The sequence below is a fragment of the Mycotypha africana genome (assembly GCF_025528875.1).
Source record: "Mycotypha africana strain NRRL 2978 chromosome Unknown BDF20scaffold_7, whole genome shotgun sequence".
NCBI lineage: Eukaryota > Fungi > Mucoromycota > Mucoromycetes > Mucorales > Mycotyphaceae > Mycotypha > Mycotypha africana.
Genome location: NW_026515731.1, coordinates 462,199 through 488,676, shown reverse-complemented (window position 1 = coordinate 488,676; position 26,478 = coordinate 462,199). Strand labels below are relative to the sequence as shown.

Below are 26,478 nucleotides of genomic sequence, written 5' to 3'. Positions count from 1 at the left end.
GCACAAGGCACTTTTCACTTGACATTTCGTATCACTCTTGTGCAAGCTGGTCTGTGCATTTAAAAAGGGGCCCTATTTTGTTTAGCCTTTGTTCAAAATTGCTTGCTGCAGACATGTATGGATGATATCAATAGCAAGTAATATATAAGTCTCTACGTTATCCTCTTCTCTGCGCGTGTTTAAAATTTACCAATGCTCGATTATATCTACCCATTTCGCTCAAAACAGGGGCGGGGGTATGAATGGATGATGATGATGGAAATACAGCTGTTGCTCATTGAAAAAATAGGGTTGTATCTACTTTCTTCCTAGATAAACATTGTTGAGACAACAGCCTTTTTGTTTGTCGTATTTTAAAGACAGATGATGAGCCAAGAAAAGAAAAAAATAAAAATAAAAAAAAGAAAGTTTTTTTTTTTATTTAAAAACTTTTGAGCTTGTCTCAAAAAATTCCCCCAAAAAAAGAAACCAAAATCAAGTAAGTATACAAGATTGAGAATTGTTAATCAATTGTAAATACAGTTTGAAGTGCTTCAAAAATATGTTTTGTAGACACATTAACATATCAATTTCAGAAAATACTTATAAAAGTAGAATTGTCTATTTTCTTAAACTCTGCCGTAACTGAAACCAAAGTTTTGAGCAGTGACAGGATGATGTAATTTTGAAAGACAGCTTGAGGGTTCCTGAAGATCATTGAACAATTTCAATATCGGCGAGGAAGCACCGCCAAGTTGTGTAATGTTAAGAATACAACAATCTAGACCGATCTCGTATATTCCGTCTGCATTATCGCTCTATCAAACCAAAAGTGCAATCGTCCAAAGGAACCCGCTTCCATTGTTACCTATCCCAGGTTTCAAGCAAATAAGTCTATTCTAAACTTGCAATGCAGTTCATCATTGGTTCATTTTTGATGAAAAAGAAACAAGCAGAACAAACGAACTAAAAATAAAAGACGCTTAGCAGATATACGAGCACAGTGCCCATATAGAAAGTGCCTTCTTGCGGACTCCATATCTATTTTTGTCTGCTTTTTAAATCGTCAGTTTTACTCTTACTGTTGTCTTGGATAACATGATTGATCAATCGCTCGTCGATTCGTTGTTTCTGTTTACAAAAATTAAAAGAAATATGGAGCAAAGAACATTGCCTTCTCAAACCTATGGCGTAAGAGAAAAGTCCGTCTATTCTACCAAAAAAGATATAAAAGAAGACCAACCTTTTCGACTATGACCAAATTATTCCATTATCCTATCTAAAACGCAGGTCGTCTTTTCTTTATTTACAATAAGCATCCTTTAACACAAATCAATTCCCAATATATCAAATATGCAATCTCAACTCATCGCCTCCATCCTCACCGTCGTTGCTGCTTTCACTGCTCTCACTTCTGCTGCTCCTACCACGACTAATAACAAGGTCAACGGTTTAATCAAGCGTAAGACTTACCACGGCACTGCCACTTGGTACGAACCTGAGTCTCAGGGCGGTCCTATCGATGCTTGTACCGGTAGCTCCATCAGTTCCCATGACAGAATTGTCGCCCTTAATGCTGACCAATATGGTGACGAAGACAGCAAATCCTCATGGGTAAGGCGTTATCTTTCTTTACTTCAACTTGATTCTTACTGTGTGCTAACCCACTCATTACAATCGATCTCATACTTTATAGTGCGGTAAGCATATCCGAGTGTGTGGTGACAAAGGTTGTGCCAGTGCCAAAATTGTTGACTTGTGTCCTGAATGTGGTTACGGTGACCTGTAAGTTTCCCAGAAGTTTGGATTTTGCTTGGCTATTGATAGAGTTTGCAATGAATACATACTAACGCGTTAATATCTCACTCTATTTTATTTTAGCGATCTTACTCCTGTTCTTTTCAAAGAAGTCGTTGGTTCCAAAGACCAAGGTGTTGGTGAAATCTCTTGGACTCTTGACTAGATGAATTGAGCCCCCAGCCCCTCCTTATCGCGGCGATAAGTTGATCTTATCGGTCATTCTGTCTTTTCAAATCATGAACTCCGTTTATCTAACCGTCAGCCCACTCACCCTTTACCTTTTGTACATTTCTATTATCGTCATTCCTTTCCTTAAAAAGCACTGCTTTGTATACATTATCCATTCTCCCATCTGTCAAGCACTGGTTTGCTTGTGCATTCCTTTTCTTTTCCAATTCAACATGCCACATAACAGATAGAAAGAAATATTTTTTCTTCTATTGTACATATTATCTCCTCCTTAGATTATCATAGTACCAATACATATCGCCTTTAAGAAAAAATAAAATTTTACAATCTTTAAAAACAGCATGCTCTGTTTTAAAGTGATCCTGTAAGCCTATTTGTATTAACACACTCTTAATGATAATGTCCAACATCAGCTATAACACTCAGGGACATGGAGCTCATCAAATCTGCCCAGATTTGCCATCGTTTCAGTTCCTGTTCTTTACTAAATCGAAGATGTATTATCTGATATCAGTGACGACGGATCAATGTTGTACCGTGAATACAACACATAATTCGTGATCAAGCTATCTGCAGATTATTTTTGTGAAGATTACAGCAAGGAAAATCCCGTAAGATTATCAGAAAAGTTTAAAGAGTTTGCCTCTTTCGATGTGTGTTATAAAAATGATCCTAGGCGGTCATTCTGATGCATTTTGAGTGCGATGTGGAACAATCCCACAACTTTTCAACGTTACTGAATTGAATATCCAGTTCTGGACCAGTGCAAAGGTCCAAAAAACCTAAACAGTATAAACAATCAATTTTATACAATTCAACATTATTTACATAGCTGTGAGAATTAAACAGACATATATGTAATTCGATCTATTTAGTCAAGCTACTAAATAGTATCATCTTGTCATTCCATGCTTTTTCATTCGAAGTTTACAAAATTAAAAAATTGAAGGTTAAGAATGCACGTTAGCGAATTCTGAACCTGCTTTGCTTTTGTGACCAAATGTGTATTAGAGCACGAAGTCGCGTAAATGGTTAGCTATCGAGCGTGGTCCAAAGTAGGGTATGCTGCTAATGTCACGGTAAAAACACAATAAGGGAATAAAATCAGCATTATCAGTTGTATAAACCATATGGATACATAACTTCACAAGGATAAATCCTATGAAGGCAGGAGACCTAGTGACTCTCCACAGGCAATGTTCTGTCCCAACGTAAGACAAATAAGAGAAAGGTTATTGATGCTGTAGCTGCTGCTCAACCTGTCCTCAAGGGTACAACTGCCTTTCATTAAAAATTTTGAGATTTTAATGGATTTGTTGGGCAGATTAGGAAAAAAAAAGAATATTAGATCGTGTAAAATAATTGTAAAATTTACCATCGTTAATGCCATTAACAAAAGATGGCTACAATCCTTTATTCATGCCACTTTATACGCCATTTCTTACCCTACTTAGGAGAACTGGGCTAGGGTTGAGAATAATCTCAAAAAATCCAGTAGAGAGCAAAGACATTTTGATCGCCGGGTAAGATAGAGGACAGTTGTGTGCAAAGATAATTGATCAGTCCGAAAATGTTTACGAAAATACTTTTCTGATCTGCAGCGGCAATTAAAAGATAAAAATGATTATTTTCAGCATTTTTGTTGTAAACTGGTAGTCTTTTTTATCCATACAATGCAAAAAAGGCAAATAATCAACTGTGTAGTGCTCAAAACTTCCGTGGGCGGTTCCCATTATCAATATCAGAATGAGTTCCTAAAAACGGAATTCTGTCAAACGCAATCTTCTCCAAGGAGAGACTTGATTTATATTTATGCACCATCTGTACCATGAGTCGTCTTTATTCTCATACGGCAAAGGTGGGGACAAACAATAGGATTCTCTTGAGGACGGAGCAGAGCAAGTCGTTGCACTGTCCATTAGTTCATGTAGGTCATTAGATAGCTTTGTAACATCGACATAGGACGCCAACTCCATCTAACTATATCTGCGGAATCATTTGGATAATAGGCCTTTTATAACCGAAATAATGGAACAATAGAAGACGAAATATGTAACGTTCTATTCGATAACAAATCAGTGGATTTCAAACACACACATCTTTGCTTTAAGTATAATGACGTTTTATTTTTCTGGTTTTTTTGTCCTTGACAGTCATGGAGAACGACTCTTCACTATTTGGTATATATTGTCGTCATTTATAGGACAAAGGAAAAAATAAAAATTGTAAGGACAATGAGAAAAAAAGCCTGAATTTTTGGATAGTTTCCTTTTCTTTTCATTTTTTATTTCGCTAAAGGTTTCCCTTTAAACCCAATAGCAAGTTAACTACTTTTCTTCATATCTTTTCTACAACGATTGTATGTATGGTCTTAGAATGGGAGCTAATCATTCGGTTGGTAGAGATCTGCACTTTTTCAAAAAATACATTTATGCATCTTTTTTTTTTTTTTTTTTTTTTTTTTTTAGAGATGACACTAACAGTTTCTGTATCTTTGGTTTAAATTCTCAATGCGCAATCTCTCCTCTCATTAGCCAACAGTTTACGTCTCGCACAACAGGCTGAAGAAATTTTAGTAGCCATAGCAAAAAAGGACTCATCAGCTCTACGTAAATTAGCAAGAAGGCCTGGAGGATTTGTGAATGATAGACTGAGAAAATATGTTTGGTAGGGTTCGTGCAAATTAAAAAAAAAAAAAAAAGAGTATGCATATTAAAAGATGGAACTCGATTTTTTATTGTTACATTTTACAATTTTCAATCTAGGCCTATATTATTACATACGCAACATGGACATTATATCGCAGAAAAAGGAAGTGGTAAAATAAATTAGATAGTGAAGAGAAGAGTGTGCTTGAAGAAATGCAGAAAGGAAGACGACTCAACAATTGATCTGTGATAGAAAAGGATTTGGCTGATCCAGCTCAAATAACAAAGGACGTACAAAGGTCACTATATTATTACCCTCAAGGTAAGAACATTAACTCTTTTGTTTGCTCCAAGACCGCAAAAAAGCCTTTCTGCTTAACAGCCGTCAACAATGGATATTTTTTTGATGTAGATGTGACGCCCACATTCAAAGCGAGTAAACAACAGGAATTGCACTGTATGATTGTCGAGATTTTATGGAGAAATCCCAATTTAAAATATTATCAAGTAAAGAAAGAAAAGAAAAAAAAAAAGCTGAGGAAGGATGTGCCATGCTGACCTTTTATTGATTCTTGTTTAGGGATTCCACGATATCTGTACAGTCTTTTTGCTGGTTTTGGGCAAAAAGGCTGCTATCCCAGCTGCTGAAAATGTCGCTTTATTCTTTATTAGAGACGCTTTACTGGATTCGTTTGATCCAATCTCCAAACAACTAAGAATTATGAGCTCAATTATAGAATACGAAGATCGTGAGTTAACCATTTGTCTAGAAAGGTACGGAAAACAAATAACAGGAAAAACCCAGCATTTTTGTTGTCCTGAATGATTATATGTATAGAGCAAACATCATGCCCTATTACGCACTAAGTTGGCTATTAACGTGGTTCAGTCATGATTTTGAGAATTACGAAAAAGTGATTCGGCTTTTTGACTTGTTCATTTCAAGTCAAGCATTGATGCCCGTCTTTACAGCTAGCGCAGTAAGTTGACTGCATACATAATTCTTTTACAAAAGAGACGGTAGAATGCGCAATAAAAAGAAAAGAGGCACTTATATTCTCTTCATGTCATCTAGGTCACACTTTTAAGAAGGGATGAAATCGTAAATGCAGAAAAAGATACAGTGCACTCCTTAATGACACGAATACCACAAGATATGAATATAGAAAAGATCATAGAGAAAGCAGTATATTTAGAAAACAAATACACATCTCTACAATTGCAAAAGGAAAGTGGAATATGGCTACATGACGAATCTGTCATAAATACTTGGCACGAAGATTGGGAAACACTGAAATGGGGAGAAGTGCCAGATCATGTCAAAGCAAATCAATATTTGAATAATCAACCGGAAAAAGAAGAATGGGAAGATGAAATGTTGGTCGAATGGGCTCGGAGGAGACGGGAGTCTGTTATTGACACTGATGACGAGCAAGATATACTTGGCTATTTAGGCAGGGGTTAACCAACCAATCAATAACAACATGTACTATTTATTGAATACGATCAAGCATGTCTTTTGGGACATACTCTGTATTTATACCCCAAGAGGTACTGAACCAAACCTTGCTTTCGAGTCCTCCCACTACAATAGAACAACAAGATACGTTTCTCTTTGATTTATATATATATATATATATATATGCATATCATGCCATTATCGTTCCATTCATTCGACAGTTTATACACCACACTCGGTTCTCAGATAAACATAATGTATGAATTTACTTAGTGTACGTCTATCTATATATCTATCCTTTGGCTTGTAACAAGAGAGAAGTCATCGTTCATTAGCAGAAACTGTAACTACAACTTTGAAGAGATATAATAGGTACTTTTATTGATTCATTTAAAAGTGAGAACTGCTTTTTAAAAAGCAAATTACTGAGCCTTGATAAAAGCGTTCAACGATGCTCTCTTTAATCATCAATGACACATCTCACCTATTCACGAGGGCTCTTTCATCTGACGCTTGCTTTTCGAGTGGCTCTACAACTGTTCAAATCAAGCCATGTAGCATTAAAAAGTTAGAATTTGTGCTGTTGTTATAGTATTGCTAATCCCTCGTCTTTCTTATTTGTTCGCCCGCCCTAGGAATCTCTTATCTTGCAGAGAACATTTATATATTCTTGTATGTATTCCGATTTACGCACTATTTCAAAGATCTTCACAGTGTTTCGGTACCAATCTTTTTCTGACACCTGCCCTTTTTTGCCTGGTCGTCTAGGTGCCGCGAATACCTGGTCTCTTAGAGATTGGATAACCGAGTCGAATTTATCAATCACTTCGTCCTTTTGATCAGGTAGGAAAAACAGGTTCACCTCTTCTATATCGTCCATTTCGAAATAAGGTACACTATTGCCGAGGCTCACTAGGCCTTAATCGAAGACGAAATGATGAAACAAAAGAGGAACCTTTAGAAACCGAAGAGATGCAATAGGTAAGTAGACAATAATTTTTTTTTTAATACCTTGTATTCTCATGGACGTTTTATCGAAATAACGCCTTAATAATATATGCAGCTCTCTACACTTTTCCCATGTAAAATCATCGGCAGACGACTTGTTACATACAAACACAATATCTGGAAAGTAGTTCAAATCTTGCTGATTGATCAAGAGGGGAAAATCGGGTATATGGAATTTTAGCATTTCTGCGCTGTGTAGCAATCGTAAAATATCCATATCAATATTAGGACCATCTGTTGCTATAATCAGCACATTACACACAGATATCATGAATATGATCTGATAGAGCGTTTCCATCTCTAGCCATAAATCGGGTGGTAAGCTATTATTGGTGTTCAGTAAACCATCTCTTAGAGCTCTTTCCAACACTGTCCAACTTTGAATGGGCTCCGTATCTAACAAAATGACTCGCTCTGATGTGACATACATATCGATTCCTTCCGTTTTATGTCCTTCATAGAGAAACCGATTGTTAGGCTGCGTCGGAAAGGCCTGAATAATACGGGTCGCGCGTGAGTTAACGTAAAAAGAAGCCATTTTTTTCTACAGTAACTTACGTGTTCAGGATTCTCGGTAAAATAAGATAGTATGGTTGATTTACCGACACCTTGCTTCCCTAGAATGCCAACGACAAAATGACCTGTATGATCTGACAACACCTACAAAGGGGAAACATTGAAAAGAAATCAGAAAAAAACAATGACCTCTCTTAACGTAGAGTCCTATTATGTTGTGTCGAAAAATATGTATACCTTCATAATTGCTTCGGAATTGAACCTATTCGACTTACGCATGAATGGAATGCATGCATAAGCATCATCGATCCGTGCAAAGGCACCGTCGTTCGATGGATCTTCACCTAATGGTGTTTCATAGGAGTTGGACGGCGAAGCATGAAGATCGTTTTTCGACAAGATTGTTGGCTCAGAACGTTCACGTCTGTCTAATATAATGGGTGTCTGCTGTATTGGTCGTCCAGTAGAGTTTACCGTTGAGTCACCCTACTCTTTCGATGAGGACAAAATCAATTGTTTGGACGTTCACAATAATTATTTAGACGAACAGTAAGTATCCACAGAAGCCCAATTCAAAAGAATCTTACTCCTCTTCGTCGGTCACCATCTTTCCTTCTGTGTCCATCGCGAGATCGTCTGTCTGACATGCTTTACTTTGTCAGTTTATGCAAAAGCTCGTAGGCAATAACTTCCAATTATTGAGAAATTAAGAAATCCACCCTCGCTTACATAATATACGGAATTCGAAACGCTATCTTTTCTTGCTCCTTAAATTTCACATTATTTGTCAATTGTACCTGTGCACTTTTCTCTTCTTGGCATACACAGTTGAAGTCATTTCAGAGATGAAGATTGTTCATATTGGTAAAAAAAGTTTTACTTAAAGCTTGTATAATACAACTGATTGATTGTTCTTGTAACTCTTTATAAAAATAAATACAATAAAATACGCGTTGTTCTATATCTTCCAGTTATTGTCAAATTCAAATCCGAGATAAACGACGAAGTCAAAGAGCAAGCGGTTAAAGACATTCTAGCTCTGAAGGGTACAATTCCAGAGATTAAAGCCATTAGTGCAGGAAAGAACTTTACAGATAGAGGAAAAGGCTATGAATATGGTAAAGAGATTTATAAGTTGTAATAGCGGCATTGGCTTTTCGCTAAGCGTTCTTTTCAACGAAAACAAAATTCTTTAGGATGGGTTATTGAGTTGGAGAAAAAAGAGGTAAGCTCATTCAATAAACTTGATGAACTTTTCATTGAGAAGGGTTAGAACTGCAGATGATGACAGAAAGCTAATCCATACACATCTAAAAATTTAGGATTTGCCTATTTATGCCAACCATCAAAGTCATTTGGACTTTTTATCCAAGTATAAACCTGCTCTTGAAGATGTCCTTGCTATTGATTATGAATTTTAATAAAACAGACTGCTCTATTGTTTTTTAAGTTTGGAAAAACGTATTGTTTTCAGTTGATTATTTGAGTTTGGGCTTTGTTGAAAGTAGAAGCGACAACCGCCATCATGATTTTTTGCAGAACAAAGTATCTTTTAGCATCCAATCGTACCCAACGAACTGTCAATAGGTTTCTATTCTACCGCGCTGCTTAAGAGAAGAAAAGAATAACGCTTTGAAGCACTTTCGATTGCAATATAAACGAATAATGGTTATCCCAGCAAGACCGATTTCGAGACAGATCAATGAAATATGATAAATGTATATGCTATGAGTGCGTGAAAGGTACAAACAAAAAATTAAAGAAATGCTGTAATACTTACATATAAGGTGTAGTGTCAAAAGTTAAAGAGTTGAGCAGAAGGACACATTTGACAGAAAAAGTAGTGTTATTGAGGGCTTTTTGACAGTTGTATGATAGCCAGCATAAGCATATGTTCAGACAGATTTCAATTTTTATTTCCAAAAAAATAAAAGATACTGTTTGATAATTTTCAAGTGCAACATTCAAAGGTTACTCCGCATGGATCATGTCGTTTTTGTACCTGTTTCCCCTCGAGTTTTCGTTACTCTTTTACTCTTTGCATAAGAAACCTATATCAGTAGACATTCCACATCGCATGTTCGCAAACTTATTGAATAAAGCCGCACCTGTTCTTGCGCAAACAAAGAATAGAGTAAATGATAATCCGCTACGTTTGAAAAGCTAACCCATGCATTCTAAAACCAAAGTCTTTTGATTGTCATTTATAAACAAATCAAAATTAGACATTTTCTAGCCATGCCATTAAACAGAGCATCTTTAGTTCTTGGAGCGAAGCACCCTATGCTCAATCTCTTATTCCTATGGTTGTAGAACAAACGGTAAGTTTCTAATTGACCTGTTTTTTTAAGAGGCTTTTTGATACAGTGCAGTTGAGCATGGAGAAGGTGGGGCGAAAGGGATTAATAGAGACTGAGGACTGACCTTGTCACCCTGGATTATATGCAACACGGTAGGGTCGAGGAGAACGTTCCTATGATATTTTTTCTCGGTTATTGAAAGAGCGTATTATATGTTTAAACGGCCCCGTAAGTCACCTGCAATATACCAGTGTTTAAGCGGTAACCTGCAGTCTCAGCCATGAGTTGTGAAGGAAGACTCTTTTATAAAATAATGAACCACATATATGTATTATAGGTCAACGATAATGTAGCTGCTACCATCGTAGCGCAACTCTTATTCTTAGAAGCTGAAAGTACAGAGAAACCCATCAGTCTATACATAAATTCGCCAGGTGGCAGTGTTACAGCAGGCATGGCGATTTATGATACAGTAACGTATTGGGAAATGGAAAGAAAAAAAAAGAAAGGCATCGTGCGAGTGTCTTTTTGGGAGGGGGATGACATGGAGTCAGTAAAGCTTAAAAGTACAGTGAAGAGAGGTATTCACACGTTATTGTCTGTACACTGTAGATGCAGTATATCTCGTCTCCTGTATCTACGTTCTGTAATGGTCAGGCTTGTTCAATGGGATCATTATTACTTGCAGCAGGTGCACCTGGTAAAAGATATGCTTTACCAAATGCCTCAATTATGATTCATCAACCTTCTGGGGGAGCTGCCGGTCAAGCTTCCGATATTGCTATTCATGCACGAGAGATCCTCAGAGTTAGAGAAAGATTAAATAGAATTTATCAGAAACACACGGGAATTCGTGATCTGGAAACAATAGGCAAGTTGAAGCGTTTCTTACACTTCTTTTTGAAACCATGGGCAAATGATGGTGAATGTTATGCTAAACTCTTAATGCTTTGCTATAAATAGAAAAAATGGTTGAAAGAGACTATTTCATGACGGCAGAGGAAGCGGTCAATTTTGGATTGATCGATAAGGTACTAGAGAAACGTACAGATACTCAAGCAACATCAGCATCTGATGATTCAAAAAAATAAAAAAAGCTATATATGACAGTTTCGATGACTGTGCTATTTTTCGATTTATTTTTGTTTCTATATTTGTATTTGGTTGGCTATAATAATTGGGAACGAAGGTATATTTATTATAGAGTTGGGTCTGGACTCATCAACGAAATGGAATTGTTCAGCTGCCAAAGACTTTTTACTATCATTTGAGAGAAGTTGATGATCAAATGCAATGATGGGGCTGATAGCAGCAGTAGCAGTAACAGCAGCAGCAGTCATTACGGCATTAAGAGAAATGATGAGATCGCTTTCCTGTATTGTAGCTATTAGAGAAGTTGTTTCCTTTGAAGGACTATGAAGATAGTCTGGTGCTCTTTCCTGTTGCATCGATAAAAGGGCAATATCAGGGGTAGTACTGATAGCTGCAGCTATCAATTGATGTTGATTGTTGTCCGCTGTTGGGTTATTCATAATGGTTGTAGATGGCGTTAGTATTGTGCTATCGAGCTCTTCCATAGGTAATATATCGTGGCTCCTGGTCTTTGTGTCATTCTTAACTTGTTGGGCCAAAGGTTGAGGTGGAGGAGGAATCGTCATTCTCTCTGTTCGAGACATGAAGTATTCATCTTCGTCTTCAAATGCCATCACTCTCCTGTTGTGTCGTGCTTTACGCTTATTTAACAGTGCTTCCGCTTCCAGCATTGTTTGAGAAATCAAAAGTCGTTCACGAATACTGTATTGTGGTTTAGATTGCCTTTCATCTCTATTGAGTTTCTTAGAACTTAATGTGTAGGCCTTGTTGGCAATCTGTCTTGGTGATAAGGAGTTATTTTTGTTGAAACCACTGCTGTTTGTGGGGCTGTTCTTTTTCAGGATCCAAGTCGGGAAGGTGGCCATATTCGACTTTTAAATTATAAGATAACGTTCGAAAGTAAAATAGGAGGATGCACTAAACGATCTTTCGTTTGTTGAGGTAATAAAATGCTATTGTTTGGGATAATACTGTCGCAATTGCTATAAATACTACTTCTCATTGAATGACCAGATAGAGAAGCTTTTTAGATGGTATGCTTAAAGGTACTCTTAATAAAAGAAGTCAAATTGCAAAAGAAAGAGAAAATAAGATCACTGTTTGTAAAAAAAAAAAAAAAAGTAATTTATATCTGTGCGTAGACGAAATCGTTTAGGGAAAGCTATATTTTTAACTTGTACTCCTTAAGCAGTAAAGGCATAAAACTAATGGCTCATTTCGGAATCAAAGCCATATGAAAAAATCGCTATTTAGGGCAGAATCAAGTTGAAAATGAAGGGGAATGACCAATAGAATCACTACATGCCACGGAAGAGAAGCACATAATTCCACGGAACCTCAAGCTTCTCTTTGTTACATGTTGTGTGATTGAACCGATCTAAATTCGGCAACTACATTGTGGATGGATGTGCAGAGAGTATGCAGACTGTGTATTTCGTCATGGATATAGCTTTTCTATACTCCTTGATTTGAGTCAATGATTGCTTGTTTCCATAACAAGGTCTTATTCAATTAGTCGAAGCCAAAATATTAGGGTATGTACACGGTATGTTATTTGAATACGAAAAGCAAATGACAAAACACACATAACTATGACGAGAAATCATCAAAGCCTTTGTTGATTATTGAAATTCAACAGTTCTAATTCTATAAAAAAGATCAAGCTTGATTCTGGTTTTAAGCATGAGGATGACTGGAAATGATACTCTGACCGGAAGTGCTTTCTTGCTTTTCACTTTAAAAGCCGTGAATTGTACGTGGACTATTCGAAACATTTAGTCATCCATCTATAAAAGATAATGTGAGCATATTATGTGATCATTTATAGTGTATATCTGTTAAAGACATTTGACAGCGCGATCGATGTAGAATTCGTATGGCACGAGTTAAGCAGATGACAATGCGTATGTAGATCAATTGACACAGTTTAAAGGGATATCAGGACTAAATAGAAGAATTGTTTATGTCATACCTTGATAGACCTATATGAGCATGTATAGGCAAAGATGAATTTTCTAAATTTGTTAGGGCATACGAGGTGTGTCTGAGCTACGAAGAAAGGTAGTTCAATAAAGAAATTATTTAGAATACAATCCAACGAGCCATTTTTGAAGTTTTCTTCTCTCTGCAGTTACAGGGCGATGCAAGACTATTTACTCAAAGCCATAAGAGCCCTTTTATGTTCGGAATTTTTTCTAATCATTTTTAGTCAACAAACCTGTTATGCCTACGCCAAGAAGTGAAACTAGGGTTAAAAAAAGATAACCCCAAAACGAGAGCGCATCGATGGACCTTTGACTAATATGCATGCATACATCGAGTAAAGCTGCCTGGCCACGGTATGTCTCAATCTACTGCGAAGATAATGAAAAGCTCCGCATAATACAGTATTTGACACACCGTCACTTCAATTCGTCATAATCAATTTATTTCTATTTCATGCGTATCTTTTCTTAATCTTTCTTTATCGTTGTTTTTTTTCACTTTTGTTTTTGGACAACAGAATGGTAATGTAGCCTAGTAAGACTATGCAATTCTTACAAAACTTTAATAGTTTCAATACTGATCTTGTTCCTTTGCTCATTACGTGTTCATAGTTTGGCGGTTTCGACGAAGATCCTTTCGACAATGCACCTTCAATCTTTGGCTTTCGACCAGGCAATCTCGGTGGAGGGTTTCTCAACCCCAATAGAGGGTTTTCTGAGAATTATCGTTGCTATCCCATTGCTATGATGGCCAACGGTCACGACAGAGAGAACGTTAATTATGGCGGAAAAAGTAAACTGTCTCTAAATTGATATGAACTACGGAGCGCTTGAAAATACGGCCAGAATCCTAATCGATAAATTGTTAATCATGTAGTTATCTTACCACAGTCAGCACTTGAGAAACTTTGTAAGTTTTTATTCACCCAGTAATATCAACTGTCGCGCGATTAATCTTCGTAAAACGAGCAGAAAATCAACTAAATCACTCCTTATTGACCTAGCACAATTGAATATATCATTTCCAATGCTATTCAGATTGAGGAATGGAGCACAGCAGAAGTTTAGTCATGCAGGCGTTCTCGAGTTTATAGCAGAGGAAGGAAGAGTCTATTTACCTCAATGGGTAATGTGTGTGCGCGTTTGATGATGATGACAAGATGAAAACACGCTGTATAAATTATTCATGGAACAGCTTTTTTTTTCCATTATATTTCGCACACATAGATGATGGAAACTCTAGGCACAGAACCTGGAAATATTATTGAAGTAAAGAATGTCACTCTACCGCTAGGATCATTTGTCAAAATTCAACCACAATCAACTGACTTTCTGGATATCAGCGATCATCGAGCAGTGTAATTATCGTGTTATGCATTTAAATTATCGTTCAGAAAACGAGAGAAAAGCTAAATGAATTCCCACATCTTTTAGACTTGAAAAAGCTCTGCGCAATTTCTCAACATTAACAGTGGGAGACATCGTTCAAATCAACTATAACAATAATGTGTATGAGATCAAAGTGCTCGAAGTCAAGCCACATTCACAGGAACATTCTGGTATATCTATTGTCGAAACAGATCTAAGTGTCGATTTTGCACCACCTGTAGGGTATGTCGAACCTACCGCTCAACCAAAGGCTATGTCAACTATTGTACGATTGTAACCCCTTAGAGTAGTTCAGACTGTAACGAAGAGTTGTAGGATTGCTTGACGCTTATATTTCTCTATTTTTAATAGAAAAGTAAAATGAATATTGATGCACCTAGCCCTGCCAAAACAGAGTTTGCAGCATTTGAAGGAGGTGGACAAACGTTAAGAGGAAAGTCAAATGCTAAAACATCAACCAATACCGCCAATAAACAGAATAGCAGCAACAGCAAAGACGAAAGTTTGAAGGAAGGAGAAGGGTTTGAAGAAGATGAAGCGCCTTTCAATTTGCCATTTGGTACACTTTATTTCGGCTACAAGGTCGTTCCTCCACCATCAGCGAATGATGCGGACAAAGAAAACGAGAAGAATAAGAATGTTTTTATAGGAAGCGGCCAGACATTAAGGAAGAGCAAAAAGAAATAAGTAATATAGGGAATCGACAAAAGGGAATAATGCAGCTATACTACAGTTTAAAAACAATATACACTAGCGGTGTTTATCTATAAATAGCCGCATATAAAATAAATAATTCACCTTTTTGATTCTATTTGGATACTCTTGTTGTGATTCGTACGTTTGTACAGCTGAACACACCATGATTGAATTGCTCGCGCCACGTATAAAGATCGAGGAGACCAGTTTATATAATTTATGTGATGGCCAGCCTACAATACAGCATACAAATTTTCATACACTGGTTAATCTTCTTTCGGTGCATACAAAATAAACGACTTCTGTAACCCTTACCGGTAGTAGGATCAAAGTACATTCTGGTGCTTCTTTTTCTGATTGCACGACTACAAAAGAATAGTGCCAAAACTCTTTTGATAAGCTTATGACTTCTCTCTATACTGTAAGCTTCATTTCAACAACAGTTTACCTTCATCAAAGGTTGCTTTGAATTCTTTTGAAATTCTACTGTTTGTCAAGCTATCCTTTTCTCCTGCAACCAACAGGTAAGGAACTAGTACATTTTTCTTCTTTGATATGAGAGCAGCAGGGGAATTATCGCTCAGGAAAACTGTATCAACGTTATCCAAACCGGCAACCCGTTTACAGAAAAAGATGGCTGTATGAGGCTCATTCATCAAATCTAAGGCACCACTGAGACTGACGACACCTTGCACCGAGGTGTCTACCTCTTCAAAGCCAGGCTGGAACCGAGGATCATTCACTGTCATTGAGGCCATGGATGCCAAATGAGCGCCAGCGGAGTCACCTGCTAAAATGATATAATTGGGGTCCCCACCAAATGAAGCGATATTCTGTTTAAGCCAGCGAATAGCACGTTTCACGTCTATTAAATGGGCCGGGTAGGAATTCTTTGGAGCTAAACGGTAGCCAATATTAACGATTATCTGTGCGTTTTAGGCAAGGGTTGAGAAAAATAACATAAGGTCAGTTGGAATTAACCTAGTGGAATGGTTGTAGCAGGAATCTCACTATGTACCGTACCCAATCATTTTCTTTTACCAGGAGCTTCTCATAAGGATAAAAGAGATTTTTACTTCCCGCTCGCCAAGCACCACCATGAACATGAACTAACACAGGTTTCTTAGAAGCTCTATCTTGCGGCATATCGGCTCTGGTATATATGTCCAGCATCATTCTACGTAGTTGACTAAAGTCTTGGTTAGATGTTTCCAGAACTTCTCTGATTTCTTCATTGGTAGCATAGGTAACTACAATTTACAGAACAGTATGTTTAATAGGGATGCCAGAGCTTGGAATGCTGCAATAACATGATACTACATACTATTGGGATGAATTTTTATCCTGCTAGGTGTCCAAAATGGATTTACCAACTTCTTTATATCATTGTTACTAACAAGCGATCAGAGGTACAACCAATGTATCAGTTAAATCGAGAAGGGTCGTATAGTATTTCACAATTTTTTTTTTAGAATACCATAATATGCTGGCCATAGGCTTAGCAGTATGATTTAACTTTCTTATAGTTTCATCAGCAATACTTCTTTCAAGCAGCATCTGATAATACAAGTGGCATAAACCTAATAGATTGAGAACATCAAGGTAAAATACTACGCTCGATAGTTTGTAGTCTACAGTTGTAATAGTGATGTAGTTGAGTGATTCTCGAATTCAATTTTACAATATATAGCTTAGTTTGGCATGCAACTTACTAAAACCACCCATAAAATAAACACCAAAAAATTGGAACAGCTTCAAGATGATAAGCTGTATGCTCAGTTCAGCTACACCAGAAGACATTGTTTCGATGATGAATAAGTATCTTCTCCATGTATTTCCAAAGGCTTGTCGAACTAATTCTTTATCATGAGCACATATGATAAAGAAGCTAAGAAAGAGGGCCGAAAATGTATATGTAGTAGCCACAAATGCCGTTAATATCTCCAACATTGTCGCCTGTTCGCTTTCTTTAATCTAATTATTGCCAAACAAGAGGAAAAGTATTCCGTCAAAGTAAATAGGAAAGAACAACACTTTCAGGGCAACAAATCAATATTTCACTCTTCAAATAGATCTATGTGACTTCTTTACGGTGTGAAAGAAGTCGCTTCCCATCACATTTTCACAAATCATTAAGTACTTACTGTTTTGATATTACAACAGCTTCACTATACTATCCAAGTATCATCATAAACAGTGAACGTTATCTATCATTATACATGCCATTTTCGTTAAAACTGCTATAACACTTGATCAATTACTATGCGTGTATTCTCAAGGTACTATACACTTAGACAACCAATAATAAGTAGTGTATTGATGAGGTGGGGATCGCATGTGATTGGAAGCCATATGGAAGATTTTACGGATTTTCCATATAGTTTCCTTTTTAAGGTAAAAGCCGTGTGACTGAAGGAAAGGTTACTTTTTTCTTCCCCGCATTACAGCACTTCATTGTCATAACGAAAAATATTTTTTTTCTATTTATCGGCTTTAAACTCATATTATCAACAAAAGTGTCTATTTTCCCTTTTTATAATTTTTTCAATTCACATTAATTCATTTAGGTTTGCTATGACAGATAATACTCTAAAAAGCAATTTAAAAGCAGATGATAAGAATAAAATTCTTGAAAAAGCAAACAGAATCAAAGAAGATATAAAAGAAAACCTACCAACCGTTCGATGGGCGCCACTGACAGGCATACCTTTTGAACGAAGAATCCAAACCGCTGCTATACTAGTTTGGGTTTTTTTACTAGGCAACTGCCTTACTCTATTTTTTGGTACTCTTATATTTCCCTTCCTATGGCCATTTCATATCGCTTATGCCTTCTGGGCTTGGTGGTATGACAAAGACACGCCTGAAAACGGCGTGGGACGGCGCTCTGAATGGTTTCGTCGCTTACCATGGTGGAACTATTTTGTCAACTACTTTCCTGTGAAGCTCGTCAAAACAGCCCACCTTGACCCGTCTCGTAAATACATCTTTGGTTATCATCCCCACGGCATCATCAGTTTGGGTGCCGTTGCAAATTTTGGCACTGAGGCAACCGGCTTTTCGGAGATGTTTCCAGGTATTACGCCTTCTTTACTCACCCTCTTGCCCAACTTCCAAGTGCCTCTTTATCGTGAAATAATTTTAGCCATGGGAATAGCATCGGTCTCTAGACCTTCCTGCGAGCGAATTTTATCCAAGGGAGGGCCAGGTAGAGCTATCGTGATCGTCATAGGAGGTGCTTCTGAATCTCTTAACGCCAAGCCAGGCACTGTAGATTTGATTTTGAAGAAAAGATTGGGATTTATCAAATTAGCCTGTCGAGAAGGAGCAGATATTGTACCCACGTTTTCTTTTGGAGAGAATGATTTATATGAACAAGTGGATAACTCAAAAGGATCATGGCTGTGGAACTTACAGAAGAAGATGCAAAGAATGGTGGGATTCACAGTACCCTTGTTTCATGCAAGAGGTATTTTTAATTGTAAGTCCATTTATATTCTCTTCAAAACAAAGGTGATCGATAAAAATGATATTAAATTGTTTAATCATATAGATAATGTGGGTATTTTACCTTATCGTCATGAGGTTGTGACAATAGGTAATGTAAAATAGCTGTATTTAATGTACTCAAACGGATGATTTTCGCCTGTTGATATTGATTTACTTTTTCTACTCTGTTCTTTCTCTTTCCTTCGTTTTTATAGTGGGAAGACCGATTTCTGTACCTAAACTGAAAGAAGGACAAAAAGAACCTACCAAAGAGCAAGTGTTGCAAATTCAAGAAGAATACGTTAAGGAACTGGAACATATTTATCATGCATATAAAGACGAATACGCAAAAGATAGGCAACAAGAGCTTAGAATTGTTGGTTAAAAAGAGGCTATTGATTTGCTGGTCTATATATCCAAGCCAATAAACAGATTGCATGAAGTCACGTACTTTTTTTTGCCTGCAAGTCTAGAAATGTAACTCTACGATTTGTGCATAAAATTGGAATGATGGGCTTTATATATTTCTAATATTTTAGAGGAAGGGCGCCAAAATGTCATATACATGTCTTCTCAAGTCTAATACGTCTATTTCGTCAGACAAGTATTTGAACTTTTTGTACCAACTTAATACGTTTAAAAGAAATCTTTTATTACAATATTTGAAACCCAATGAGCACCAAAAATTGCCCGGGGCAGATCCTAAAGTTTCTATAGTATAGACTATGTATTGCTAAAAACCCCTTCGGGAACAAGGGTAAAAAGGATTTAAGCAGTTGTTGTTGTGTGTGAGGGCTGGGTCAACCATCGTAATAGGGCGTAGCCTAGTGAGGGGTCTGGTGGAGGTGGATTCAATCCATGAAACAAATGATCGAGTTCATAAAGAATGTGGCAAATAGCCGGTCAACGGACGGTCCATGATTAGCGAGTGACGGCTGATCGAGGGGGACGAGTGGGAAGTTGATTCAAAAGATTAAACAATGGATCTAGAATTGATATTGGCATCATCAGACGTTGATGCAGTACCAACTTAATACGGTCTTTTAGCTTATATTTTAGACGATTTACAATTTTTAATGGACAATATAAATTTTAAATTTAGATCTATTTCAAATATTTTTAAAACAAGATTTATAGTATTTTGGATTTGGATACTCAATTATTCAGTGATACCCAAGCAGCATTAAGGATGACATACAATCAAAGCCAAGAAATGAGTCTCTTTCAGTAAGAAAGTCGCCAATGATGGTCTTATTGCCGTTATCTTGCAATAGGACAAACTACAAAAAGCTTAACAACTTTTTTATTAAATGACAATGTGCTCCGGGATCAACCAGATATTCGTCAGTGCCTTTTTTGGACAGAGTTCCAAGAAAGGTCAACTTTGAATTGATTGACATCAAACCATTGATAGAGGGCTGAGGGTCATAGTATAGCAGATACCATAGCGGAATGGGATGGTTATATTATCTGTTGTCGATGTTTTTGTGTGCGTTCATGGGTGACTTTCAAAGATAAGCATTATAAAATATTTTGCTCTCTTATAGCCAAATGTTGTCCCTTTCACTTTTATCTCACGTTTTATGATACTACTATGACCCATTTTCAAAACAAAAGAAAAAGCAAATCTCTGAAAAGGAAAAATCAAGTGCTGTTAATGGTAACTTGCCTTTTGAAAGCCTATATACCTGATCATATATATATACATATAGATTAATCATTGTGTACTGTTAGATGTAACGTGTATTAATTGCGGTAAAGGGGGTCATTACACCCAACAATACTTTAAATGTGAATTGTATGAGACAGATACTGCAGATCAAGGTAAGGAGCTCATGTGGCTTTGAAGTTGGTAAATTTATCGATATTAAGAGATTTTAATGTACCAATAGTTGAAAGAAAAGAAAAAAGCAAGGAAAGAGAAGAATGAAGACCCCGATGAAGAAAATGCATGTTGTGCCAAATGCAAGCAACCAGGACATAAATCGATGCATTCAGAAGTGGAAGGCTGATAAGTACTCAGAATCCCTAGAAGGATACCACTGATTGTGTTTGGTGCTGGAATGTTTGGAAAAGATGTAGTTAAGTTGAAAGGGCAAAGATGAGGTGTTGTCGGTAAACCTTTTGCAACTTTGAAGAAACGTGAAGCTGAAGGCCAATGGATTATTGTGACAATCGATGAATTCAAAACCTCTAAAACATGCAGCCTCTGTTTCTATGATGATATGTAAATTGTTGATACTCCTATATTTAAGGTTACCGGCGTTCTTCATTGCAAGCAATGTCTAAAGCTATGGAAGAGAGACGTTAACGCCGCTATCAACATGATGACTATATCTCAAGCAGTTTGGTCCGGAGCTGGAAGACCCGAAATTTTCAAGCCAGCGAAGAAGAAGAAAGTATCGCCGTAATAAACAAGGTTTCCTTACATTTCAAGGATTTAGATCATTACATGCGAGGAATAGTACTTTTTTTTTGGTTTTTTTTTTTTCGCACTACTGACAAGTTTTTGAAATTGAATCATTGTCAGAACGATTTATATTTTCTTCTACAAGACAAGTGCGATTCGTCTAAAATAAAAATATTGATTGTCCAAAAAATGGTAATTTATCTAAAATATGAGTTAGGATACTGTAACTGATGATGAACTGTTTATTATATGCGGACGATGTGGTCTTGATTGTCGAAGAAGCCCAAATGCAATCACTACTTCAAAAATGTGAACAGCATAGTTACTCACGTGGTTACCGATGGAACCCTGACAAGCGTGTAATACTGGCTTCCTCTGATCAACCAACGACGGAATATCTCCTTTATGGATCCACACTACGAAGCAACAATTCCTTCCCATATCTGGAAGTTCCTTTCAAGCCCGGTGGTTACCTGGATACTCAAGAGCTCATACATATCAACACAACCAAAGCCCTGGCTACTATGAACACCTTATCGTCGGTTGGAGTCAAACCTAACGGCTTTAATAAGCTAATATCTCTCAGGTTCTACGCTCATATGGTCCGCCCTCGACTGGAATACAGATTAGCGATAAGCAAACTGAACAGTACAAATCATATGAAACTGGACAACGTAGAGAACAAATGCATTCGCAGGATATTTGGTGGTCAATTCGATCCTCTGCCAAGATAATGCGTCACTTAGCCAACTTACCTCAATGCGAGAAAGAGCCTACACTCTCCAGGCTAAATTCCTGTTACGATCACAAACACTCCCAGATGATGCCCTACTGTCCCTACTGCTGCCATATGTACAACAACCAAATAGCTCTTCTATCTGGAGTCAGCTCTCTCGTACACCTCTCTGGCAAAGAACCAAGGAAAACGCCCCGACGATGGATCAGAAATATCTCAAACAGTCCCTGAAAGACTTTCGTACAGAATCCCTACAAGCAATGCAAAGCTCCCCAACAAACTCTAAGCTCATATCAGTCTGCCGCCCAACAGTAAGTTTAGATCCCATACTATGGCTCCCAATGACAAGAGAAGAAAGAAGTCGATGTCTTCTTTGGCGACTTGGCTGGTTACTTAGTGGTAACACCACCTACTGCATCCGGCACCTCTCAGCATTGTTCACAAAGACCCACTCAATCCAATGCCTGAATATGCACTCGCGTTTACAGCAGTCATAGCAAATAGATGATCCCCTTTCGTATCTTCTAAATCAGCTACCTAACCACCCGCCTAGACAACCTACGATAAAACGTCAATGGGAACACCAATGGCCGATCCTCTGCTACATACTATATGAGCTAGACTATCTATTCCAAGAACCCCCACCCTTGGATGTTGCTCTAAGATCTTTACTGCTCCAATGGATGTCTCCTTTTAATCACTCAACCTTGTAACAAACTCGTTTTTTCCCTTGATCCTAAAGGGCTTTTTAGATACTTTTATAAACAGTCGGATCTGCCCCAGGCAATTTTATATAACATTGTGCCCACTGGGTTTTAAAGAAAATTATTTTGTCAATAAAAAACCTCTCTTTAAACGTAACTGATGGTGAATAAATTTTAACGGCAGCTGTGAGCTCAGTCTAACAAATAAGTCTGTTCTCTTTCAGTTATACTTCTCAACTTTTGCTCCGTCTCTTTTTACTTTTTCTGTTTGTTTGCAAGTCGACAAAAGCCTCTAGACAACAGAGATGTTTCGTACAAACCGATTTTTCACCACCAACAAAAAAGGTACGTAGACAACATAGAACCATCTCCGCAGTTTACGAACATTATAGCTTTTACCACTACGATTCAAACAACTAATAATCTGTCATCTCACCCTGTTTATATAGGTGAAATTTACGAACTGAAAAGAGAGCTAAACAGCGAATATAGACAAACACGTAATGACGCTGTGAAGAAAGTGATCGCCAATATGACAGTTGGCAAAGACGTCAGTGGATTGTTTCCAGACGTACTGAAAAATATGCAAACGGAAGATATCGAATTGAAAAAGTTGGTCTATCTCTATTTGATGAATTATGCAAAGACTCAACCTGAACTCGTCATTTTGGCCGTCAATACTTTTGTCAAAGTAACAACTAACAATAGAAATGAATTGCAAAACAAAACACACAAGCTTACCGACATAAGCACCTGCAAATTCCATGATATTTATAGGATTCAGACGATCCAAATCCGTTAATTCGTGCATTGGCTATTCGTACCATGGGCTGCATCCGCGTCGAGAAGATCATTGACTATTTGACTGAACCACTCCGAAAATGTTTGAAGGTAATCAGAAGATAATCAGAAGATAATCCAATTCAACAGCAAATAGTGCAAGAAAACAACAAGTAACTAAAGACATGTACATTCATGGTTTTAGGATGAAAACCCTTATGTTCGTAAAACAGCTGCTATTTGTGTTGCTAAATTATTTGAAATTGCACCTGAAATGACAGAGGAACAGGGATTCATCGATTTATTGAAGGATATGGTGTCAGATGTTAATCCTTCAGTTGTGGCCAATGCAGTTACTGCATTAATGGATATTCACGAGGAAGCTACGTCAAAAGGATTCTTTAGAATCAATGAAAATGTTTCTTACAAATTAATGCATGCATTAAACGAATGTACGGAATGGGGCCAAATTGCTATTTTAAGTGCTATGGTCGACTATAAACCACAGGATTCTAAGGATGCTGAGACCATCTGTGATAAAGTCATTCCCCGTTTACAACACGCTAACGGTGCAGTCGTTCTGGCAGCCGTCAGAGTGTTACTCTTAAATATGGATTATTTGGACGATACAAACAAGGAACTAATTCCTGTTTTTTGCAGAAAAATGGCACCACCACTCGGTAAGCAAGACTTACTTATTCCAATTATTAAGCGTAGACGGCCGCTAATGTTTGTTATTTGCTGATAGTCACCTTACTGTCCAGCCCTCCAGAATTTCAGTACATTGCACTAAGAAATATTAGCCTCGTTTTACAAAAGTTCCCTCAAGTGCTAAGTAATGAAATGCGCGTATTTTTCTGTAAATATAACGATCCCTTATACGTCAAGCTGGAGAAATTGGAAATTTTGATGAAGCTGTGCAATAACAGAAATGTGGATCAGCTGCTCAGTGAATTGAAAGAATATGCTAATGAAGTAGATGTCGAATTTGTCAGAAAAGCAGTGAACGCTATTGGTCGATGTGCCATTAAAATTGAAGAAGCTGCTGAGCGCTGTATTAATGTTTTGCTAGACTTGATTAATACTGGTGTCAGCTATGTCGTCCAAGAAGCAATTATTGTTATCAAGGTACATGGAAACACTCCCCAACATTGAAGTATCCAATTTCTCATGTGACTAACAAACTCACATCCCTCTTTATAGGATATCTTCCGTAAATACCCTCACACTTTCGAAGGTATCATTCCTCAACTTTGCTCCAACTTGGATATTTTGGATGAACCACAGGCAAAGGCTTCTCTGATTTGGATCGTTGGTGAATATGCTGAAAAGATTGATAATGCAGATGATTTGATGACGTTCTTCATTGAGAATTTCAAAGAAGAAAATGCTCAAGTGCAACTGCAATTGTTGACAGCCACTGTAAAACTCTTTTTGAAGAAGCCTTCAGAAAACCAAGGCTTAGTGCAAACTATCTTGCAAATAGCTACAGAGGGTTGTGATAACGCAGACATTAGAGATAGAGCCTACATTTATTGGCGTCTGTTATCAACTGATCCTCAAGCCGCAAAGGCTGTTATTCTTTCAGAAAAACCACCTATTCGTGGTGAGAGTAATGAACTATCACCAGCTCTGTTAGATAACCTGATTTCAGAGATAGGTACGCTAGCTTCAGTTTATCACAAACCTGCTGATACTTTCCTTGCTGGTAAACGATATGGCGCCGATAATGTCACAAAGACAGTTAATAGGTGAGTAGAAAAAAGACAGTAAGTGGTTAAATTCTTATTTGAACTGACGCTTTGCCTGATCATTGCTTTAAAGGCATCACCAACTCGACGAAGAAGATGATGAAGAAGGCATAAGTGCTCCTACAGCTAAAATTAAAGAAGCCATCAAGAACAATGATATTGGCGATTTACTCGATTTGGATTGGAGTGAACCTTCCGTTCAAGACTCTACCTCACCGGTAACTACAACATCACCAGCGGCAACCAAGAGCCCTATCGCCATTAATAATTCGGCCTTAGGTGACTTACTGTCACTTAATATTGAATCACCTACCTTACAACCCGGCAATCTTAATCAATCTAATCTTTCACCAGCAACTGGTGCAGCTACTTCGACAGATGACATTCTGAAATTATTTGGTGCTTCGACCACAACTCCAGCCGTTAATAATAACAACAGTAATAATAACTTCAGCAGTATACCTGGATTTACAGTGCAACAGCAATCCTTATCGCCATCTACACAGAATAGCAATAATACCGCTAGTAACAACAATAGTACTCAGCAGGCAAAGGACCCATTTGCAGGTCTTCTTTAATAGGAAAACGTTTTGTACGAAAGCAATAAAAAAAGATGAATATCACATAAATGCCAAACATATAAACCAGTTTACTTCCATCTATCTGATAAACACAAAAAAAAAAAAAAAAAAAAAAATCCAATGAGAGAGAAAAAATGCTTCTACAGCTGAAGAATATAGTTTTTCTTTTGACTTTTGAACAAATGGTTACCAACTTGAGACGTTTTTACATTTCAAATTTAGACGAATTTATTGGAGGATAAACCTGGCTTTTTGGACTATACTTTTCTTTCAGAATGTTCAATGCCAAATGTGCGACCTATTCGTACTCAAACAGGTAGGTATTTCAAGCAGCAATTAGTAAAAACTGCAGGAATGTACAGTAAGAAGTATTGCAAGATGAACTCACTAAGTATTCTATAACTGAACTCCATATTGCAGTGATATACCTTCAGTAACTTCTCTTATCTAGCTCTCCTATTTTTGCTGTGATATCTCTTAGCTTCTCGAGAAGGCATAATCATGTAAACTTTTCGCAGAGTTAAACAATATTAAAACATATAGACTTTTTTACAGAAAACGGAACAAAAAAGTGATAACTTTATAGATGAAGAGAGATGCTGAACAATCAATGAGAATACAGAAATGAGAGTCATTTACATAGAATACAACTTGTTGTTCAGTTGTTCTGCCAGCTAAAAAAAATGTAAGTAATTAGTCCCAGACGATCACACAATAATCACTTAAAGCAACACCGGATTCAGAGTAATACGCCCAGCCTGTTCTTATGTATATCATCGTTTAGAAGCGCATGAATAAGGAGTTTTCTGACAATGTAAACAGGTAAAGAATGCTGAAAAGAGAGGTGTGTACAGAAAAAATGGGCCTAAGGTACTATATTGAAAGTGCCCGATCGGGAAACAATCGGGCTTGAATTATCTGAAGTTGGGTTCATGAGAACAAGAATATTATACCACTTCATCCCAA

At 37.3% G+C, this 26,478-nt stretch overlaps 12 protein-coding genes across 12 annotated transcripts; 9 read left to right on the top strand and 3 right to left on the bottom strand.

Moving 5' to 3' along the window:
- Nucleotides 1-1,332: 1,332 nt before the first annotated feature.
- BDF20DRAFT_836634 (uncharacterized protein) lies at nt 1,333-1,942 on the top strand (the record flags this gene model as incomplete). The annotated part of the gene is made up of 3 exons (XM_053078968.1): nt 1,333-1,593; nt 1,676-1,764; nt 1,861-1,942. The coding sequence occupies 3 exons, from the start codon at nt 1,333-1,335 to the stop codon at nt 1,940-1,942; spliced, it is 432 nt and encodes a 143-aa protein (XP_052934690.1).
- A 2,402-nt stretch (nt 1,943-4,344) lies between these two features.
- On the top strand, nt 4,345-6,081 carry BDF20DRAFT_914174 (rab-GTPase-TBC domain-containing protein; the record flags this gene model as incomplete). The annotated part of the gene is made up of 8 exons (XM_053084154.1): nt 4,345-4,366; nt 4,503-4,635; nt 4,734-4,786; nt 4,870-4,938; nt 5,029-5,123; nt 5,197-5,390; nt 5,455-5,596; nt 5,692-6,081. The coding sequence occupies 8 exons, from the start codon at nt 4,345-4,347 to the stop codon at nt 6,079-6,081; spliced, it is 1,098 nt and encodes a 365-aa protein (XP_052934689.1).
- A 625-nt stretch (nt 6,082-6,706) lies between these two features.
- Nucleotides 6,707-7,878, bottom strand: BDF20DRAFT_906652 (uncharacterized protein; the record flags this gene model as incomplete). Its single annotated transcript, XM_053083294.1, has 4 exons — nt 6,707-6,993; nt 7,087-7,536; nt 7,686-7,743; nt 7,837-7,878. The coding sequence occupies 4 exons, from the start codon at nt 7,876-7,878 to the stop codon at nt 6,707-6,709; spliced, it is 837 nt and encodes a 278-aa protein (XP_052934688.1).
- A 541-nt stretch (nt 7,879-8,419) lies between these two features.
- Nucleotides 8,420-9,037, top strand: BDF20DRAFT_877412 (stress responsive A/B barrel domain-containing protein). Its single transcript, XM_053081440.1, has 4 exons — nt 8,420-8,463; nt 8,571-8,717; nt 8,796-8,824; nt 8,922-9,037. The coding sequence occupies exons 1-4, from the start codon at nt 8,445-8,447 to the stop codon at nt 9,018-9,020; spliced, it is 294 nt and encodes a 97-aa protein (XP_052934687.1). The 5' UTR covers nt 8,420-8,444; the 3' UTR covers nt 9,021-9,037.
- A 501-nt stretch (nt 9,038-9,538) lies between these two features.
- On the top strand, nt 9,539-11,014 carry BDF20DRAFT_877406 (Clp protease-domain-containing protein). The gene is made up of 6 exons (XM_053081439.1): nt 9,539-9,733; nt 9,825-9,920; nt 10,056-10,127; nt 10,237-10,371; nt 10,512-10,770; nt 10,863-11,014. The coding sequence occupies exons 1-6, from the start codon at nt 9,587-9,589 to the stop codon at nt 10,988-10,990; spliced, it is 837 nt and encodes a 278-aa protein (XP_052934686.1). The 5' UTR covers nt 9,539-9,586; the 3' UTR covers nt 10,991-11,014.
- BDF20DRAFT_877400 (uncharacterized protein) lies at nt 11,015-12,089 on the bottom strand. Its single transcript, XM_053081438.1, has one exon. The coding sequence runs from the start codon at nt 11,855-11,857 to the stop codon at nt 11,048-11,050; it is 810 nt and encodes a 269-aa protein (XP_052934685.1). The 5' UTR covers nt 11,858-12,089; the 3' UTR covers nt 11,015-11,047.
- A 1,125-nt stretch (nt 12,090-13,214) lies between these two features.
- BDF20DRAFT_914169 (ubiquitin fusion degradation protein UFD1-domain-containing protein) lies at nt 13,215-15,052 on the top strand (the record flags this gene model as incomplete). The annotated part of the gene is made up of 7 exons (XM_053084153.1): nt 13,215-13,241; nt 13,589-13,769; nt 13,854-13,886; nt 13,981-14,102; nt 14,204-14,334; nt 14,411-14,630; nt 14,717-15,052. The coding sequence occupies 7 exons, from the start codon at nt 13,215-13,217 to the stop codon at nt 15,050-15,052; spliced, it is 1,050 nt and encodes a 349-aa protein (XP_052934684.1).
- A 107-nt stretch (nt 15,053-15,159) lies between these two features.
- On the bottom strand, nt 15,160-17,011 carry BDF20DRAFT_823139 (Alpha/Beta hydrolase protein; the record flags this gene model as incomplete). Its single annotated transcript, XM_053077775.1, has 7 exons — nt 15,160-15,294; nt 15,377-15,414; nt 15,510-15,987; nt 16,085-16,311; nt 16,386-16,453; nt 16,539-16,692; nt 16,774-17,011. The coding sequence occupies 7 exons, from the start codon at nt 17,009-17,011 to the stop codon at nt 15,160-15,162; spliced, it is 1,338 nt and encodes a 445-aa protein (XP_052934683.1).
- Nucleotides 17,012-17,554: 543 nt separating this feature from the next.
- On the top strand, nt 17,555-19,269 carry BDF20DRAFT_877386 (diacylglycerol acyltransferase type 2A). The gene is made up of 3 exons (XM_053081437.1): nt 17,555-18,542; nt 18,615-18,659; nt 18,766-19,269. Exons 1-3 carry the CDS (start codon nt 17,636-17,638, stop codon nt 18,933-18,935), a joined length of 1,122 nt encoding a protein of 373 aa, XP_052934682.1. The 5' UTR covers nt 17,555-17,635; the 3' UTR covers nt 18,936-19,269.
- A 1,200-nt stretch (nt 19,270-20,469) lies between these two features.
- On the top strand, nt 20,470-20,700 carry BDF20DRAFT_877380 (uncharacterized protein). Its single transcript, XM_053081436.1, is given in 3 exon segments — nt 20,470-20,550; nt 20,574-20,655; nt 20,657-20,700. 2 exon segments carry the CDS (start codon nt 20,477-20,479, stop codon nt 20,653-20,655), a joined length of 156 nt encoding a protein of 51 aa, XP_052934681.1. The 5' UTR covers nt 20,470-20,476; the 3' UTR covers nt 20,657-20,700.
- On the top strand, nt 20,590-21,003 carry BDF20DRAFT_877376 (uncharacterized protein; the record flags this gene model as incomplete). The annotated part of the gene is made up of 2 exons (XM_053081435.1): nt 20,590-20,631; nt 20,657-21,003. A coding segment is annotated over one exon (156 nt), but the record flags the coding sequence as incomplete, so codon positions are not given.
- A 1,583-nt stretch (nt 21,004-22,586) lies between these two features.
- Nucleotides 22,587-25,591, top strand: BDF20DRAFT_877367 (adaptin N terminal region-domain-containing protein). Its single transcript, XM_053081434.1, has 7 exons — nt 22,587-22,745; nt 22,850-23,091; nt 23,178-23,291; nt 23,386-23,860; nt 23,929-24,308; nt 24,384-24,931; nt 25,005-25,591. The coding sequence occupies exons 1-7, from the start codon at nt 22,706-22,708 to the stop codon at nt 25,507-25,509; spliced, it is 2,304 nt and encodes a 767-aa protein (XP_052934679.1). The 5' UTR covers nt 22,587-22,705; the 3' UTR covers nt 25,510-25,591.
- Nucleotides 25,592-26,478: the final 887 nt, after the last annotated feature.